The sequence below is a fragment of the Canis lupus genome, chromosome 36 (assembly GCF_048164855.1).
Source record: "Canis lupus baileyi chromosome 36, mCanLup2.hap1, whole genome shotgun sequence".
NCBI classification, from domain to species: domain Eukaryota; kingdom Metazoa; phylum Chordata; class Mammalia; order Carnivora; family Canidae; genus Canis; species Canis lupus.
The window spans coordinates 13,048,186-13,065,344 of NC_132873.1; the positions used below are offsets into that span (position 1 = coordinate 13,048,186).

The 17,159-nt window shown below is 44.0% G+C and overlaps 1 protein-coding gene across 4 annotated transcripts; it reads right to left on the bottom strand.

The window, feature by feature from the left end:
• Positions 1 to 404: 404 nt before the first annotated feature.
• RPE (ribulose-5-phosphate-3-epimerase) lies at positions 405 to 16,483 on the bottom strand. 4 transcript variants are annotated; one of them, XM_072812618.1, is made up of 7 exons: positions 16,235 to 16,483; positions 9,338 to 9,417; positions 4,124 to 4,263; positions 3,621 to 3,755; positions 2,982 to 3,068; positions 2,102 to 2,146; positions 948 to 1,489 (listed from the first exon to the last, which is right to left on the bottom strand). In XM_072812618.1, the coding sequence occupies exons 1-7, from the start codon at positions 16,354 to 16,356 to the stop codon at positions 1,313 to 1,315; spliced, it is 786 nt and encodes a 261-aa protein (XP_072668719.1). In that variant the 5' UTR covers positions 16,357 to 16,483; the 3' UTR covers positions 948 to 1,312. The 4 variants fall into 4 exon arrangements, with proteins under 4 accessions (XP_072668720.1, XP_072668722.1, XP_072668721.1 ...); XM_072812619.1 differs by lacking the exons at positions 948 to 1,489; positions 2,102 to 2,146 and adding an exon at positions 405 to 925 and having other exon boundaries at positions 16,235 to 16,478; XM_072812620.1 differs by lacking the exon at positions 9,338 to 9,417 and having other exon boundaries at positions 938 to 1,489; positions 16,235 to 16,370.
• Positions 16,484 to 17,159: the final 676 nt, after the last annotated feature.

Here is a 17,159-nt window from a genome sequence, read left to right on the forward strand (position 1 = left end):
AAAGGAAAGAGTCCAGATTCAACTCAGTATTACTTCCAAATAGAGGCTTTCCTTCCCTTTCTGCTCAGAGCTAGCACATCATCCTCATGTCCTTAAGAATGGTAAAAAAAAAAAAAAGGGATAGGTGGGGATCACTGTATAACCTGCCCCTCCCACAGAGCTAACAAAGAAAATACCTTGATAAAATCTATACTTGTACTTTAGAACAGACCACCTGAAATCCCTGGGCTTCATATTACGGTTTTTACAGTTTTTATGTATCAAAAGTAAGGTGCAAGGGAAAAAACATGTTTAAAAAGAATACGGTATGTCCCCCTAGCCAGATTCTTAGATTTTTCACAAGTTCCATTCTATTCATATTGTCATGCACACACACACAAATCAAAAAGGACACGAAACAGGAATAGGGACTTCCTTTGCTTTGGAAAACAATCAAGAAGCGAGAAGATGTAAAATGCAGAAGAAAACATTTTTTCGTAGTAGCTAGTATGCCTTCATTAGGCATTAAGACACATTTCTGTTTATAACCTTAATACAGACGTATTTGTACTTTATAAAAAATCAAGTCTCCCAGTAAAAATGGTATTTTACCACACTCCTCTTTAAATTCCATCACTAAAAATGTAGTTATACACACCAATTTCGAACCTCTTGGAACATTCAGCAGAATAGATTTTAGTCACTGGAATGAACAGCTGCTCAGGAAAATAGCACTGCTTCAACCGTGATAGGTTTGGTAGTCTATATTCTTGTCTTCCAGTAAAAAGATTTCATAAGCATAAACACTGGACTCCTTGTGGTTTCATCGATCAAGAGAACGTTTCTGAGCAGCTTCTGAGCAAACATTTCTTAACAGGTTGATCACAGATCTGGGGTCATCGCTCCTCATAATGGCACTGCCAGACACAATCATGTTAGCTCCTGCCTGGAAGAAGTAAACATTTAGGTTAAACAGAATTTCTGGACTGGAGTTTCTACCCTTGCATTTATCAGCACTTTAGCTATGCAAAAGGTACCTGGAGGTGAACAGACTTACACAATCTAGTTCAAAGAAGACATAAGTTAAAATGCTTAACCAATGAAGACATCAAATTATTTTAAATGTGTTTTAGAAATCAATGACTTTTGTAACCACCTTAAAATAAGCTACATTGTTGCATCTTTGCTAATACTTAGAAAAAGCTGTAAGAACTTTTAATCCTCAACTCTATTAAGGTTTTTGAAAAATATGCTAATGCTCACAAGGCTACTAAAAATATAAATTCTATTTTAATCTTTAAACTGTGTAGTTGACCCTTGAACAATGCAGGGGTCAGGGGCACCAAACCCCTGTGTAGTTAGAAATCTGTAACTTTTGACTCCCTCCAAAATCTAATAGTCTCCTATTGACTGGAAGCCTTCCAGTAACATTAACAGTTGACTCATACCTATTTTGTATATTATATGTATTACATATTGTATTCTGAAAGTAAACTAGAAAGAAGAAAATCTTAAGAAAATCATAAGGAAAATACAAGTAGAATACTGTAAAAGATCGCGGAGTTTAGAACCATGTTATTCAAGGGTCAAAAGTGTATGATTTGGAAGACAATTACTGCTAAAATGTGAAACTATCTATAAAATATAGCAACGTTACATAATTTCTCATTTTGATGTCAGGAAGAATGAAACACTCTTTCATGCAATGCCTCACTGCATTCCAGAAAGGCTCTGAGGGGCTTAAAAAAATTTTCAAGATACTCTTAAATGTGGAACCAAAGAAATCATAGAGAAAAGCAAGTAAGGTAAGTCCAAATTTAGCTCTGAGCTCCCAGGATTTGACTTAAGGAGGGAAACCCAATCTGTTATGTGATCTGCTGCCAGAACAAAGTGGTAAGAGGCTAAAGGGAGAGGCCCCAAAGGGGAAGGAAATTTCTCCCAGTAGACACTGTCACTGTGATACAGCATACTACATCACTAACAACACTCCTCGTTAAAATGAAAAAAAAAAAAAAAAAAACTGTATGGTTACAGCTTGACATGTGTTCTAATGTAAGCAGAGAAAGCCCAATGGCAAAGCACAATTAAGTAAAAAAGAATTCCACAAGTGGTCAAAGGATACAGGCTGTTTGGTTAGCTCCTCTTCCATAAATACCTCACAGCCAAGCTTTTGAGAAGTATCCAGCAGAAAAGTATGGCATTTATACAAAAAAAAAAAAGTGCAGATTAGACCATTTTGCTTAACAAAAATGGGCCACATAAACTTTTAATGACCTGCAGTGTTACAGGAAGGGCTGGCACTCTCTCTCTCTAATTTTTGAGAGAGAGAAAGAGAGCAAGCATGAGCAGGAGGGGCAGAGGGAGAGGGAGAGAGAATCTCAAGAGGATTCCATACTGAGCGCAGAGCCCAACATGGGGCTGGATCTCAGGACCCTGAGATGATGGGCTGCCACCCTCTTATGAAGCTTAGGGCCTAACTACTGAGCTCGGCTAGTTACTTGGGAAAACCCACCCCACCTCTGCACAGAGGATCACAGGTACCTAGCAATCAGATGGAGATGGAGCCATCAGAAATGGCTCTGGTCAATTCTTGCAAGGGACACACTAGTAATTAATACACCTCAGTTACACAAAATAAGAATCTTTCCACTTTATAAGCACATATGTTTTCTTGCCCTATTTTGAAAAAAATGTCCTACTCCAAGGCCTAGAACTTAATGATCTCCAAAAGGCTGGCATTCAGCATATTGTTTTTTAAAAAAGTAACTTCCTTCAGCATCACTCAAAGAACTGGGACTTAACGTTTTAATGTGATTTGAGAACATTCTCTTATTGCTCTTCATTTTCGTAGCTCTACATTTGGATAAGAAAAAAAATACTCTTCTCAGAAAGAAAGGCAATTTAGGAAAAGGAGGGGAAACCTCTTCTGCCCACAAGACAATGTCCTAGACAATACATGTGAAAGGAAATTGGTCAGGGTCATAGCTGAGTAGCAGTCTCACCTCTGCACACTTATGGATGGTGTCAGGACCTACTCCACCATCAACTTCTATGTCCAAAGATGGAAACTGCGTTCTCAACCAATGCACCTAGATATACACAAAGAAATCAGTGACTCCTATGGTGGATATGTGTGTGGGGGGGAACAACCAAAGGAAAAAAAAATCAAATAGCCAGTATCAGCCACTACAACAGGACTCCAAATATCTCACACATTTATTTGTTTGTTTACTTAAGCTTATTTAAAGTAATCTCTACGCCCAATGTGGGGCTTGAACTCAGGACCCAGAGATCAATAGTCACATGCTCTTGTGACTGAGCCAGCCAGGCGCCTCAACACATGCTTTTTATTAATACAAATTATATTGGCGATACCTTCCTTTTTAATATACTGAGACAAATTCAGTTTCATAAAAGCAAGGCTTGTTCTGTTTGGGAAATGGCATTCAATTTGTCATAGCTTTGCAGAGAATATACCTCATGCAAACAAGACAAAGATAAAACCCTCAATATTCTATGAAAAGAAATCTCCCAAAAGATCTAACGGCTATACAGATAAAAACTTTGAATGTTTTCTTACTTGTGCTTACTGAATGAACACAAACAATAAATCCTCACCCCCAAATGAAGTATTTCTTTACCTTCGGCATCATATCTTCCATGAATTTCTGCCCTCCAAACCCAGGTTCCACTGTCATAACCAAGGCCATATCTATCTGATTAGCCCATGGTGCCAAATACTCAACTGTAGTTCCTGGTTTGATGGCAAGACCAACCTATAACAGAGACAAATTTGCTACATCACATTAGCAATTATTTCCGTATTATATTATTGTGGCATATCACACCCAGTAGAAATATTCTTAAAGAGTAGGACAGGCACAGAAATGGAATGCATATTCAGACTGTAGTTACTTTTTTAAGAAAGTCAACAAGGCTACCCAAACGTAAATGTTTCTAAAAGGCAGTAATTTTCAGGAAACATTAGTGGAATATATAAATCCTGTCTAACAAACCAGTTATACTTTAACTCTGGCTTCTCGGCTGAAGAACAGGTGCCTCCGTCCGGCCTTGCCTATCACTTCCTGTCTTCCACCCAAACTTCCACTCTGACAGTGAATTACTGTCACTGCTGACCTCTCACCTTCATCCCATTCTCCCGAATGTCTTTAATCAAAGCCCCTGGGTTTTCGGTTGCCTCAAGATGAAAGGTGTATTGATTGGCTCCTGCTACAGCCATTGGTTTTACCCACTGTTCCGGCCTGGACACCATCATGTGCATATCTAAAAAGAAAAGACACATCTCCTAAATATTACTGAAGAGAAAAATATCTGGCTCAGGTTACTGAAGCTAACCTACTGTTTTTGTTGTTTGGGACAGTAAACTATTTGGCATTAAAATAATTCTTAAGTAATTACCCTTCTGTATAGCTATAGTTAGCCTCCTTTGATCTTGAAGACAGGGTTCTGGTTAAACTCACTTACCAAAAAACCACATTTTTCCACACAAAGCATATGATGCTGTATATGACAAGTAAGGACTAGAATTTAGGAAACCTAGGTCCAGGACATGCCACTCTAAAAAACTTTAAAAAGTTATTATCTATGTGGACTTAGTTCCTCATTTATAAAACAGGAAAGCGGGATCCCTGGGTGGTGCAGCGGTTTGGCGCCTGCCTTTGGCCCAGGGCGCGATCCTGGAGACCTGGGATCGAATCCCACATCGGGCTCCCTGTGCATGGAGCCTGCTTCTCCCTCTGCCTATGTCTCTGCCTCTCTCTATTTCTCTCTCTGTGACTATCATAAATAAATAAAAATTTAAAAAAAAAATAATAAATAAAAAATTTAAAAAATAAAAAAATAAAACAGGAAAGCTAAAATAAGTGATTCTATCAGCACCTTATGGAACACTTACTATACCACTAATTACCCCAGGGCCCAGGGACAGAGCAAAAAACAGACAAACACCTCTGCTGTCACCGGGATTACATTCTTAGTGAGGAGGACAAACCATAAAGAAAAGAAGTACTGTATTCAATACGCACTGGGTTGGTAGTTAATACAGAGGTGTGGCTGGATGTGGGGCTCATGGGCAGAACAGATAAGGTCAGAGGGGCACAGGGTGAGGAGACACAGGACAGAGCTCCCTAGGCCACTGGGTTTTATTCTGCAGGGGACAGGGGCACACAGTGGGATTCTGAGCTGCGAAGGGACAAGATCTAACCGAGGAGGCCATGGCAGTAAGGGCAGCAAGAACGACAGCAGCGACCGAAGAGGGCGAGAAGCGGCAGGCCTCTGGCACAGAGGGGGCCGAGGAGCCAGCAGGCTGCAGGAGGAAACTGCAAGTCTGACCCACATCCCAACTGTGAAGCTCAAATCACAGAGAGACATCGTTAGGGGAGAGGGAGGTGGCCTTCTTTGGGATCTTGACTTAAAATGTAAGAGCAGTTAACCAGAAGAGGGTGGCTGAAGGGAGGCTGACTCAAGAAATGACACTGTCAAGAAGAAAACAGCAAATACGCCTGTGCAGGATGGATGTGATCAGACAAGCAAACAAACTCACAGCCCTTCTGACCTATACTAAAGGAAAAAATTTCTACTATTCTAGAATTCAACTGAGATCATAAAATGCAATAAGGCTTTGAAAAATATCAGGAAAAAGAGAATACCGCTTGACAAATGAAGCCAACATTAAAGTTTATATTTCTAAACTAACAAAAGTAACAAAAACAAAACATTTTAGAGGTAAAACATTGTTTGTTTTTTTTTTTAATTTTATTTATTTATTTATGATAGTCACAGAGAGAGAAGAGAGAGAGGCAGAGACACAGGCAGAGGGAGAAGCAGGCTCCATGCACCGGGAGCCCGACGTGGGATTCGATCCCGGGTCTCCAGGATCGCGCCCTGGGCCAAAGGCAGGCACCAAACCGCTGCGCCACTCAGGGATCCCTAAAACATTGTTTTTAAAAGACAGACTGTATTTGGGGTTTATTTCTTTGTGATATAAACAAAGGCAACTCAATCTGCTTTAAAATATCTAGTTTACTCATTCCTTAAGTTACCAGACTGCTACGTCATTCCATCTCCAGCAGGCAGTGACAACTGGCAACTCCCACTGGAGAATCTCATGGTCAGTCACCGGTTCCGTGAATCTGCTTGTAGTTCACAGATGGGGATAAGCAGTTCTCAAAGCAGTTCTATCATCAGCCTCCCTTTACACTCTGAAAAATTACTGAGGACCCCCCAAAGTGCTGTTGGTGTGAGCTGTGTTTATCGGTATCTAAAATATATTAGAAATTCAAGCTAAGAAATTTGTAAAGGTCTACTTCTTCATTGAACAATAATAAGCAACAATAAGTCTACCACATGTTAATGTCAGAGGGACATTATTTTACTCATGTTGCAAGTTACTAGTGTATGGCTTCGCAGAAGACCTCTGTATTCTCACGTGTGCTCTGCATTTAGCCTGTTGACAGATGTTGTTTTCTATGGAGACAAGGGGACAAGTACATGGAGGAAATGGCAGGGGTCTGTTAATCGCCTGTTTGGACCGGTGTGGACAGTCTCCTCGTCCTAACCCAGCACTCGACAAATACTCCTTTCCACTGCAGTGTGGAATCTGTAAACCCTACCAGTGAACTTTTCTGCACTTGGTTACACTACAAGTCACTGGCCTAAACTAATACAATCTGAATGGATCTCTTAAGTGCCAGTTCACTGAATGGCACAGATCTTCCAAACAACGACACATTTCATTATATCCTATCAGAAAATGACACTTGCTAATGTCACTATGGAGTTTAACAGGAAAGCTGTAAACAGTAGAAAGCTAACGACCTCACAGAGGCAGATACAAGTTTTTCACAATTCAAATGGTCACTTCCAAGCTCTAACAGTGGAAATATAAAAAGAGGTTATCTTCCTTGAAGTGACAAGCTAACTTAGTTACTTTTAAAGAAAATGTCATTCCTGCGTGCAGCTTTACATGTACCGCCCACTCTGTCACACTAAGTATTAAATGAAATATACCCAAGGATCAAGATTTACTGTAATTAATAATTTGTAGTGATTCATCAAGGATATTTCTATGAACACATGGTGGTGAAGAATATTATGATAACTACTTGGATGGTTCCACACCATTGCTTTGATTCGGGCCACGGCACTAACAAACTCACCACTGCTTCTGTACTATACAAATAATGGCAAATAACACTGTCTTATGAAAATAGGGTTCACCTCATGTCCCACCTGCAAGGGATTCCTGTGGGTCGTCAGATCATAGCTGAAGACCGCTGATTTCAATAACAGCAAAACAAAAATAAAACAAAACACAGAAACAACAGATTACCCCTATCACTTGATTGCTTAATGGTTATTTCTACTCAATATGGAGATTGAACAGTTCAGAACTTAAGCAGTTACACGTGCAACTTGTGAATTACTTCTTAAAATATACACGTGAATCAGTTATCCAACAGCAACTAAGACCCAAGAATTAAACAAAAAAACACACTTCCTAATATAAAAACAAAGGTCACAAAACCCAAACATTACAGCATTCGGAGTCCATTCATCTTTATTGTAGACCCACTGCCAGACTGATTAGCGAGTTTATTGGCAAATAAATGAAAAACAGAAAGAAAAAGCAGATTGTGTGTGGTTGTGTCAACGGGGTTGGTAAGAGAGGCACAAACATAGGAGACACAAATAGCAGTGAGAAGGGGTGCTAGGAGTCCAAATAAAAGAGGAAAAGAAAAAAAAAATTCTTTTAAATCCATATAAAGCCAGATGCAAAGGACTCTGTGGCCAAAGCACAGCAGGATAAAACAAGGCTACTTATTTCATTCACCTCTGATGATCAGAAGAACAAACTTATCTTGGAAAATTCATTTTCTAAAATGTTATAAAAAGGGCAGCCCCGGGTGGCTCAGTGGTTCAGCGCCGCCTTCAGCCCAGAACCCGATCCTAAAGACCTGGGATCAAGTCCTACGTCGGGATCCCTGCATGGAGCCTGCTTCTCCCTCTGCCTGTGTCTCTGCCTCTCTCTCTTTCTCTCTCATGAATAAATAAATAAAATCTTTAAAAAAAATTGTTATAAAAAGCTTAGCTAATCAGGAGTACATTCCATTATTTGAAAATTTCAAAATGGTGAACATTCTAGTGGAACGTGATCTCCCTCATGCTACAGAAATTAAGTGATGAGACATTTTCTTTTGGGAAAAGTAGATGGGTCCTATAGAGGCCCTGACTGAAAGAAATTTCCACAATGATGGCAATGCTCCAGAGTGGCATTGTACAACACAGTAGGCACTAGACTCACGTGGTTATAGAGAGCTTTCGATATGGCTACTGCCACTGAGAAGCTTAATCTTTCATTTTATTTAATATGAACTAAGTTTCACAATTCCAAAAATGACATAAGAACGTACTTATAAAAATTTGTTAAATTTCTTATAAATTTCTTATGCACAAGAGATTTGTCAGGTTAAGCCATTCCTAAGTTTAAGAGCAATAACAACACGTGGACTGAATCCATGCTCTTGAGAAATGACTTCTAGGTCACTGTGACTTCTTAAAAATCTTAAGTCACCTTATCCTATCTACAATGCCAGAGTGGCACATATATAGGCCCCACTTCCAGAAACTCCAATTTGCATTAAATAATTGGTTTTCCTTCTAGACCATATATCAACTGATTTATAAATTCATTTAACAACTATACTGAGCTCCAATCTTGTGTCTATGTTCACGTCTAAGGAAACCACAGTAAATAAAGTGGATTAAATCCCTGCCCTAAAGGAATTTACAGGAATGCCTGGGTGGCTCAGGTGGTTGAGCATCTGCCTTCTGCTCAGGTCATGACCCCAGGGTCCTGGGATGGAGCCCCATGTTGAGTTTCCTGCTCAGCAGGGAGTCAGCTTCTCTCTCTCTCTATCTCTCTCTGCCCCTCCCCACCACTTGTTTTCTCATAAATAAAATCTCTAAAGGAATTTACAGTCTGATAAAAGTGATCTGATTGAAGTTCTAAAAAGGAAATTCAGAAGGTGATAGGCTAACTGGACAAAGGTTAATTTAGAATGGGGTGCTTGGAGAAAGGCCTCTCTGAAGAAATGCCAATAATTCAGGGCCAACACATAAGTCAGAGCTAGCCAGGTAAAGAGATCAGCCGAAGTGGCAAGGCCCTGAAGCAAGAAAAGAGTTTGGCTTATTACAAGCAGCCAACAAAGCTTCGGCACCAGAAACAGGGAGAAAGGAAGGGTTCAAGAGGAGACTGGAAGGTGGGAAATGGACCCTCTACTTTTCCTTTACTTGAGCAACATATCCAGCTTCTGACAGCGTTAACACACCCACTTACCAAAGAAAGGGTCCTGGCCTAGCTGCTTTCGGAGGCTTTCTACCACAGGGTGCCCAAAGGTGATGTTGGGAACAAAATGCCTATAAGACAAACAAAATCTTACTCTGAAAATGTTTTCAATTCAGTTTCTGTATTTTTCTCAAATGTATTCTCATGAGGGTAGAGGGGATCGTCTGTGATAGCAGCATTTTTCAGTGCAACATTTAACATCAACAGTGTTAAACAATACCAACAATATCCGAGAATTTCAGTTATATAAAGCAGTATTTCCTTGACATTTCAACAAATTGTAACAACGTCACAAGACTTGATTCTATGATTCATCATCCAAGAGGTAAAAGTGGAAAGAAGACAAAATCAAAACCCCGAAAGTTCTATGACTTGCCCAAGTCACACACTAGTTAGGAAGTTCTGGACTCTGACACGGGTCTCTCCAACTCTCATCTGCCACAGGCTGCCTGTGGCTACTTCTAATCTACCTCTATCACAGGGCACTAGACGACAGTTTAAAATTTTGTAAAAATCATCAGCAAAGCAGCTTGATGTGTGTATTAATAACTACCATTTCCAGAGGATTTACAACATGCCAGGGGTTGTACCTTCTTTCATTACATCTTCACAGCAGCCTCATGAAGGAGATGCTGTTATATCCCTGCCTGAAGAGCACGGGATGAGTAACTTCCTATTGGGTTATGAGTAACCCAATAATAATCTGTGGAGGCAGGATTCAAATGAACTCCTCTTGGCATCTGACCCAAGGTACTTCACACCACCAACCCGCTCCAGGCAGCCCTCCTCTCACTAGCTCTTTTCGATATTTAACAAAACCCCCTCTGTACAAGTACCTGCCTGGGTTTTATACAGAAGTTGGGGAGTTCCTGCTTACCCAGAAAAATTTACCATCTCCTTGGCAAGAAATGGCTAGGGACTCCACAGGAGCCATGACCTGACTGTGGTGGCTCTCCAATTGGTGAGAGCCAATTCCCTTCACATCCAGGTGGCCTGTGCAACTAGTTCTCACCAAAGGACTGTCACAGGATGGAAGGAGACGATGTCCCTCAATTTCTTCATCGAAGAACATTCACACTCAACTGTCACATGAACGAACTGTTCCATGAGTGAACTTTATAATGTTGACCCACTGAACTCTGGGCTTTATTAGTTAAAAGCCATAGACATTACCCTAGATGAGGACTGCAAGAAAAGCTAACAGTAGCAACGTGGCAACGTGAGGTGAGTAGCATGGCTCTTTAAGAGAGGGGAGGATCATAAGATTTACGGAACAAATAGAATTTGTAAACATGGGAAAGGAAACGAAGCAATGGCAGAAATAAGCAAGTTATAGTCAAAGAAGGGGAGAAGTGGTGGTGGTCGGCTTGGCAAACGTGAAAAGAATAGGAGGTAGACTGCGTCACATGGAGGGTAGGGAACGGCAGGCGTGGACTCTGGAATCCATCCTGTGGAAAATGTGGAGTTCTAAAGGCAGAAACAGGCTGGCTCTGTCGGTAGAGCACGTGACTCTCGATCTTCTTGGATTTGTGAGTTTGAGCCCCACAGTGGGTGTAGAGATTATTTAAAAAAACAAATAAATAATAATAATAATAAAGCAAGAAGCAAATAAAAAATAAACTGCAAATAATAAAATAGGAAGATGGCCTGGGCAGTACATCAGAAGCAAGGAGGTAGGTGTTGGCAAATGGCAAGGAGCAGTAAGAATGGAAATGAAGACAGGTACAGTGACGGGACTTGTTCACTGATTACATGTGGGGGACAGAGAAGAGAAGATAAACGTGATTAGGATCTTAAGCTTAGGGCAGCCCGGGTGGCTCAGCAGTTTAGCACCTCCCTTCAGCCCAGGGCGTGAGCCTGGAGTCCCGGGATCAGGTCCCACATCAGGTTCCCAGCATAGAGCCTGCTTCTCCCTCTGCCTGCGTCTCTGCCTCTATCTGTATCTCGTGAATAAATAAATAAAATCTTTAAAATCTGAAACTTCCATGGGCCAGCCACCATCATAAATTCTCAACATTCAGTATGCAACCAACTCTGTGGGGTAGGCACTCCTATCATCTGCATGTTACAGATGAGGAAAAGAGGCTCAAGGTCACACAGCCAGGAAGTGCCGGAGGCGGGCATTGAACGCGGGCCATCTGGCTCCAAAGTCCAGCCTTTCAACTATTATGCTCACCTGCTGTCCACTGATAACTAACAACAAAAAAAGAAAGTCCAGGGGAGGAGGAGAGAGAGGTCAGGACTCAGGACACCTCTGAGACGGACCGGGTGAGGTGAATGGGTCCGGACACTTGCACCTGCAAACACTTCGGTCCCTGGAGGTTGTGTTCCTAGTACTTAGAACATCATTCTACCGTTCACCTAAGAGCAGTGACTACCTGTGTTACGGAGAAAATGATTATGTTTACTTGGAACAGAGGTGGGGATCAGAGAAGCAGACAGGGAGGCCTACTGGATAGCATACAACTCCAGAACGAGAGATTCGGCTTCTGTTCACTGCTTCTGTAATCTGCTGCATGGCCCTGGGAGGACTTCAGCAGCCTCAACCTCAGGTTACCTTTATAGTGAAAATAAATTGTGTCTTCACACGCCATCTAAACACACACACCTTGAGAATATATGAGAATAAAACAAATTTACTTTATGGGAAACAAGAATAAGATATCACCTGAAAGGACTGGTCCCCAAGTTGTAGGACTAATTGCACTGATGATCAATGCAGTGCACTGGGTTCGCCTCGTCCACCAGGAGAACAGAAACCTACCGATGCCCTCAGAGGAAACTGAAGGCTTATGGGTAAGCCAAGGCAAAAAAGGGCAACAAACCCAAGCATGAAGTCAAGGGGTCCTAAATTTGCCCGACAACATTAACCCTGGGAGCCCTTGCCACAAAGGATTTACAGGCCCTCCTCCAACCCTGACACCAAGGAGGACCTGAGAATCTGAATTTCTAATAAATGCCCTGCGAGTTCTTATCAGACCAGCTTGGAAAATACCAAATTATTTCACTCCAATGAAGTGAAATCTCATCAAGGAAGTCTGCTTCATCCTTATTTTATTCTTTTCCCCCCCTTAAAGGTACTTTGTGAAGTCTGCAAAAAAGAACACACAATAAAAAAAAGGTCTCTTTTCCCCCCAGAGACTTCCTGAGATTTGGCTATAATCCTCTCCAACACAGGCACAGAATTATTTTCTCTCTCATCACTTCCCATCATCAACCCTAAGCTTTGTTTACAATTGTCATACAATCAGCTTCAGACAAATAAAACCTTTACCGGCTCTCCCATCAAGGCTAAGATGGCTAGAAGACTTGGCGAAGGCTGATCTAAAATGGAGCTAGGCAGTAACCAGAAAACATCTCCAGTGAATCCGGAAACACCTTTCGTATGTCTACAGGGGCTGGCAGGAAACACGGAGGAGCACAACAGGGCAGGTGGGGACAGGAGACCGATGAAGAACATCCACCAGCCGAGCTGCTACGGCGGCTCCGTTCAGCTCCAGCCCGCTGTGGCCTCAGGAGGCTGTCGACCCACCACCGGCGAACCTTTGGATGTTTTTCAAAAGTCAGCAATTTAGTACTAATGTGAAATCCCCCAACCCTAAATCCTGGTAAGCAATTTGAAATTGCATAATTGCTCTTCTCCTACACTGAGGACCAACGCATTTCTGGTCACTGTCGTGTCATGATAGGTTTATATGCTTTCCAATTTTCTTTTCTAGAGAACTCACTTGTTCTTTTTTTTTTTTTTTTTTTCCCAAGTATCCAACCATACACCATGCACCATGCCCCACAGTATTCCCAAAACTCGTTCCTGACTTTCAAGATGAAGACATTCAGTTTTAATCAGGAGAGAAATTGGGGGGAGGGGAAATAATAGGTGCACTAAAACTGTAATAGTGGAGTCCGTTTAAACGGATCAGGGAAAAAAAAAAAAAAAAAAAGCATGAAGGCAGGACCTGGAGGGAAGCTAAGCTGTGGCTGGCCACCTTGGAAAAGGGAGTCCAGGGATCCCTGGGTGGCTCAGCGGTTTAGCGCCTGCCTTCAGCCCAGGGCGTGATCCTGGAGTCCCAGGATCAAGCCCCACATCGAGCTCCCTGCAGAGAGCCTGCTTCTCCCGCTGCCTGTGTCTCTGCCCCTCTCTCTCTGAGTCTCTCATGAATAAATAAAATCTTTAAAAAAAAAAAAAAAAAGGAAAAGGGAGTCCAGGCCCCCACTTTCACACACCTGGCCTAGGAAACAATGCACCTGAGCCAGCCTTGCCTCTTCTGGCTGCAGATCACAAGAGGTTGAACCTCCCTAAACTAGTTTCCTCCTTTGCAAAAGGGAAATAAAAATACCTCTTAGCTCAAAAAGTTGTGAAGGTTAAAAGGGAAAGGATTTTAAAACGGTGTTTGGAGAATTTAATTTTGTCAAACCAAGATGTTACTTGGCAAAGGGGTAAAGGAGTCAATAAAGACAAATACTTTTATCTTAATAAGCTCCGGGTCTGCCACAGGGGCTGGGAAGGAACAAATGTGATTCATTAGAAATCCCTCTTACGATGGATCCAATCATTCATTCAACCAATCAGAACTAAACCTGCCATGGTGCTTCACCTGAAGAGGATTGAGGTGAGCCACAAAGAGACCCTGCTTTCAGAGTCTGCAGCGTTAGCAGGAGAGATACGAAATACACAAACGTTAAGTATAAACTTTTAGTTCCTCTTTGAGGAAAAAGAATGTCTTAATCATTTTTTATTAGCCCGGGAGCCACAGAAGCCATTCGTTTCTGAGACAACACAAGCCGCTGCATGCTTCTGATCCTGGTTCCTCCACTTCCCAACTAGGAGATCTCGGACAGGTGACTTGACCTCTTTGTGTCCAATTCCTCACTGTCAAGTGCTGGTGCCAATAACAGCACCAACCTCATGAGGTTGTGTGAGTTAATTCCCAAAAAAACATCAGAATTAGTGAAATGTTCAAAAATATTAGCTGCTACTGTTACGGCTCATAGTCCTGACTTGTGAAGAGAAACAAGTTATCTTTTCCATTCCCTTACTCAAACATGGTCGGAGACTTATTTAAAAAAAAAAAAAAAAAAATCAAATTGCTGTGCCTGTTAAAGAGACTACACACATATATGTGCGGCCTGCTCCATCCTGACGTAGGGGTCTCAGACGCCAAATTTCATGTCCCACACTTGAAAACGGGCCCATCTCTGAAGTACACACTCCATTCACTTATGTGTGAAAGTTCAGAACTTTCCAGAAAAGCAGAATTACCTCCCATGACAGCACAATAAAATCGCGCTTTTGTGAAGAGGCAGTATTTACTAATCTGATGCACTTACCCTAGAATTCTCAATACTCTCGGGTCAAGAATTTGCCATTATCGGTCGGGATACTGATAAATGAATGAGGTGCAAACGGGAAACAAGATCTAACCAGACCGAACAAAGGAAGACAGACAGAACTCTTGTTCTGAACAGGAGTGACATCAAAACCAAAAGGCAGTGACTGATTCTTTTCGTAAATGACACAAATTTGCGCGAGGGCACACAGGCATTCCACCTATTTAAAATCAATTAATTTTCTACCCGGACCCAAGGTAATGGCTGTTATTACTTTAAGGCCAGTTGTCGGGCGACTTAAACTACTTGGCGGGCAGCCCAGCGGTTTAGCGCCGCCTTCAGGGCGTGACCCTGGAGACCTGGGATCGAGTCCCACGTCGGGCTCCCTGCATGGAGCCTGCTTCTCCCTCTGCCTGTGTCTCTCTCCCTCTCTGTGTATTCTCATGAATAAGTAAAAATGTTTGAAAAAGGAAAAGAAAAAGAAAAAGAAAGGAGGGCAGCCCGGGTGGCTCAGCGGTTTAGCGCCGCCTTCAGCCCGGGGCGTGACCCTGGAGACCCCGGATCGAGTCCCACGTTGGGCTCCCTACATGGAGCCTGCTCTCCCTCTCTCTCTCTAATAAATAAATAAAAAATCTTAAAATTAAAAAAAAAAAAAAAGGAAAGAAAAGAAACTACTTGGCGAATCTAACAAAGTACAATCTGCAACTGGGGCACGATGCTGTGTGCCCCTGAGAGTCCCACCTTGGTCGCCAGGTTCGTTCCCACCTTGTGGAGTCACCTTCCAGAAACCAGCATCGTCCTGATTCTGAACGATCTGGACTGTGTGCTACAACTACGGTGCTTACAAATTACTTACAAAAAAAAAAAAAAAAAAAAAACAGAAACAAAACAAAACACTGACCTCCCTGGAGAGCAGGGTGCCTGAAGAGAAAATAAACAGGTGAATCAAAATTCCAACAACGACCCCGACAACTGCGGATCACAGGGAATCTGCTGTAGGGCAGGCCCTGCATGCTGGGCGCTCGGCCCGTCCGCCTTCCGGAGGGGCCTGCGCGGGGCAGGTTCCCTCATTATTCCCATTTTTCACAGAATGAAGCCGAAGCTCAGCGAGGTGAAGCGGCTTGTCCCACCTAATGGGCAGAACGCGGGCAGGCTCTCCAAGGTGCCGGGCTCGCCGTCGTCACACGGATGAGCCTCCCCAGCGTTAGCCTCTAACTAGCCATATGAGCTTGGGCAAGTCATGCCTATCCCCCTGGGCCTCAGTTTCCCTCACTGAAAATGAGCGCCGTGTCCTGGAGGTCCCCGACTGCGTGCGGGTCCCGAGGGCTGGAGACCACACGTTGGGGGGGGGGGGGCGGGGGGCCGGATTCCCTCGGGGTCGCCCCGGGGCCCTCCCCGCCGGGCCCCTTCTCAGGAGCGCGTTCGGAGCGAGGCGCTCCGCGGCCCGGGCCGCCGTGCACCCACCCAACAGGCGCCCACCAAGCTGCGCCGAGCGGCCCGCGCGGCCACCCGACCCCAGCGCCCAGACCCAGCGCCCAGCGCCCAGCGCCGCGGAGTTACCCGTCCATTACATCCAGGTGCAAATAATCGGCCCCAGAGTCCAGCATCCGGAGGCACTCGGCCCCTAAGTTGGCCAAATCGCTGTTAAGGATGGACGGGCCAATCCTGCAGCCGGACGCCATGGTGCTGGTCCCCGAGAGCAAGTCACCCACGAGTCCCCCGGCAGGACCAGAGTGTCGCCCCGATTGGCTGCGCAGTTCTAGCCCCTTCCCGGTACAGTCTTCCGGACTCCGCCGGAAGCAGCTGCCCGCGCGCCGGAAGTCCCGCCTCCCCAGGGGGCGGAGCCGCCCGCCCAGGGGCCTGGGGGCGGGGCCTTGCCTGCAGGCCCATCCTCCTTGCGCTTGCCCTCCGGGAAGCCCGCCCCTCGGAGTGCGCGGTCCTCGCGGAACTCGGGCAGCTTTGCACCCCTGCAGCTCCCCTGCCTTGCCCTCACGCCCTCGCTCGCTTTGTGCTTCCCCGTTGCTTGCATGGGCCTCGCTCTCCGCTCCAGCTCCTGCCCTCGTCGTCAAGGAACAAAACAGCAGTCCTCCCCGCTCGCGCCTCCCTCCTTGAACTCCTGCCAAGAGGTGGAGGAGTCAGGCTCAGGGCAGAGGCCTCGCGCTTCGGAACTAACAGTTCTCCCTGCTTCTGTTTTCTCACCTCTTAGGGTCCTCCCAGCCTTTGGGGGATGTAAGGATTTGGCAGGTGAATCCAGGCACGTGCGGCCTGGTGCTGCTTGCAAATTATCCATCCATGCATCTGTCCACGGACTCTGAGCTGCTTCCACGGTCCACAATAGTCTAACTGGAAGGAGCCTCGGTGTCCATCGACAGATGATGGATAGAGAAGCTGTGGTCTAGGTATTCAATGGAACATTCCTCAGCCATTAGAAACGACAAATACCCACCACTTGCTTCGAGGTGGATGGAACTGGAGGGTATGATGC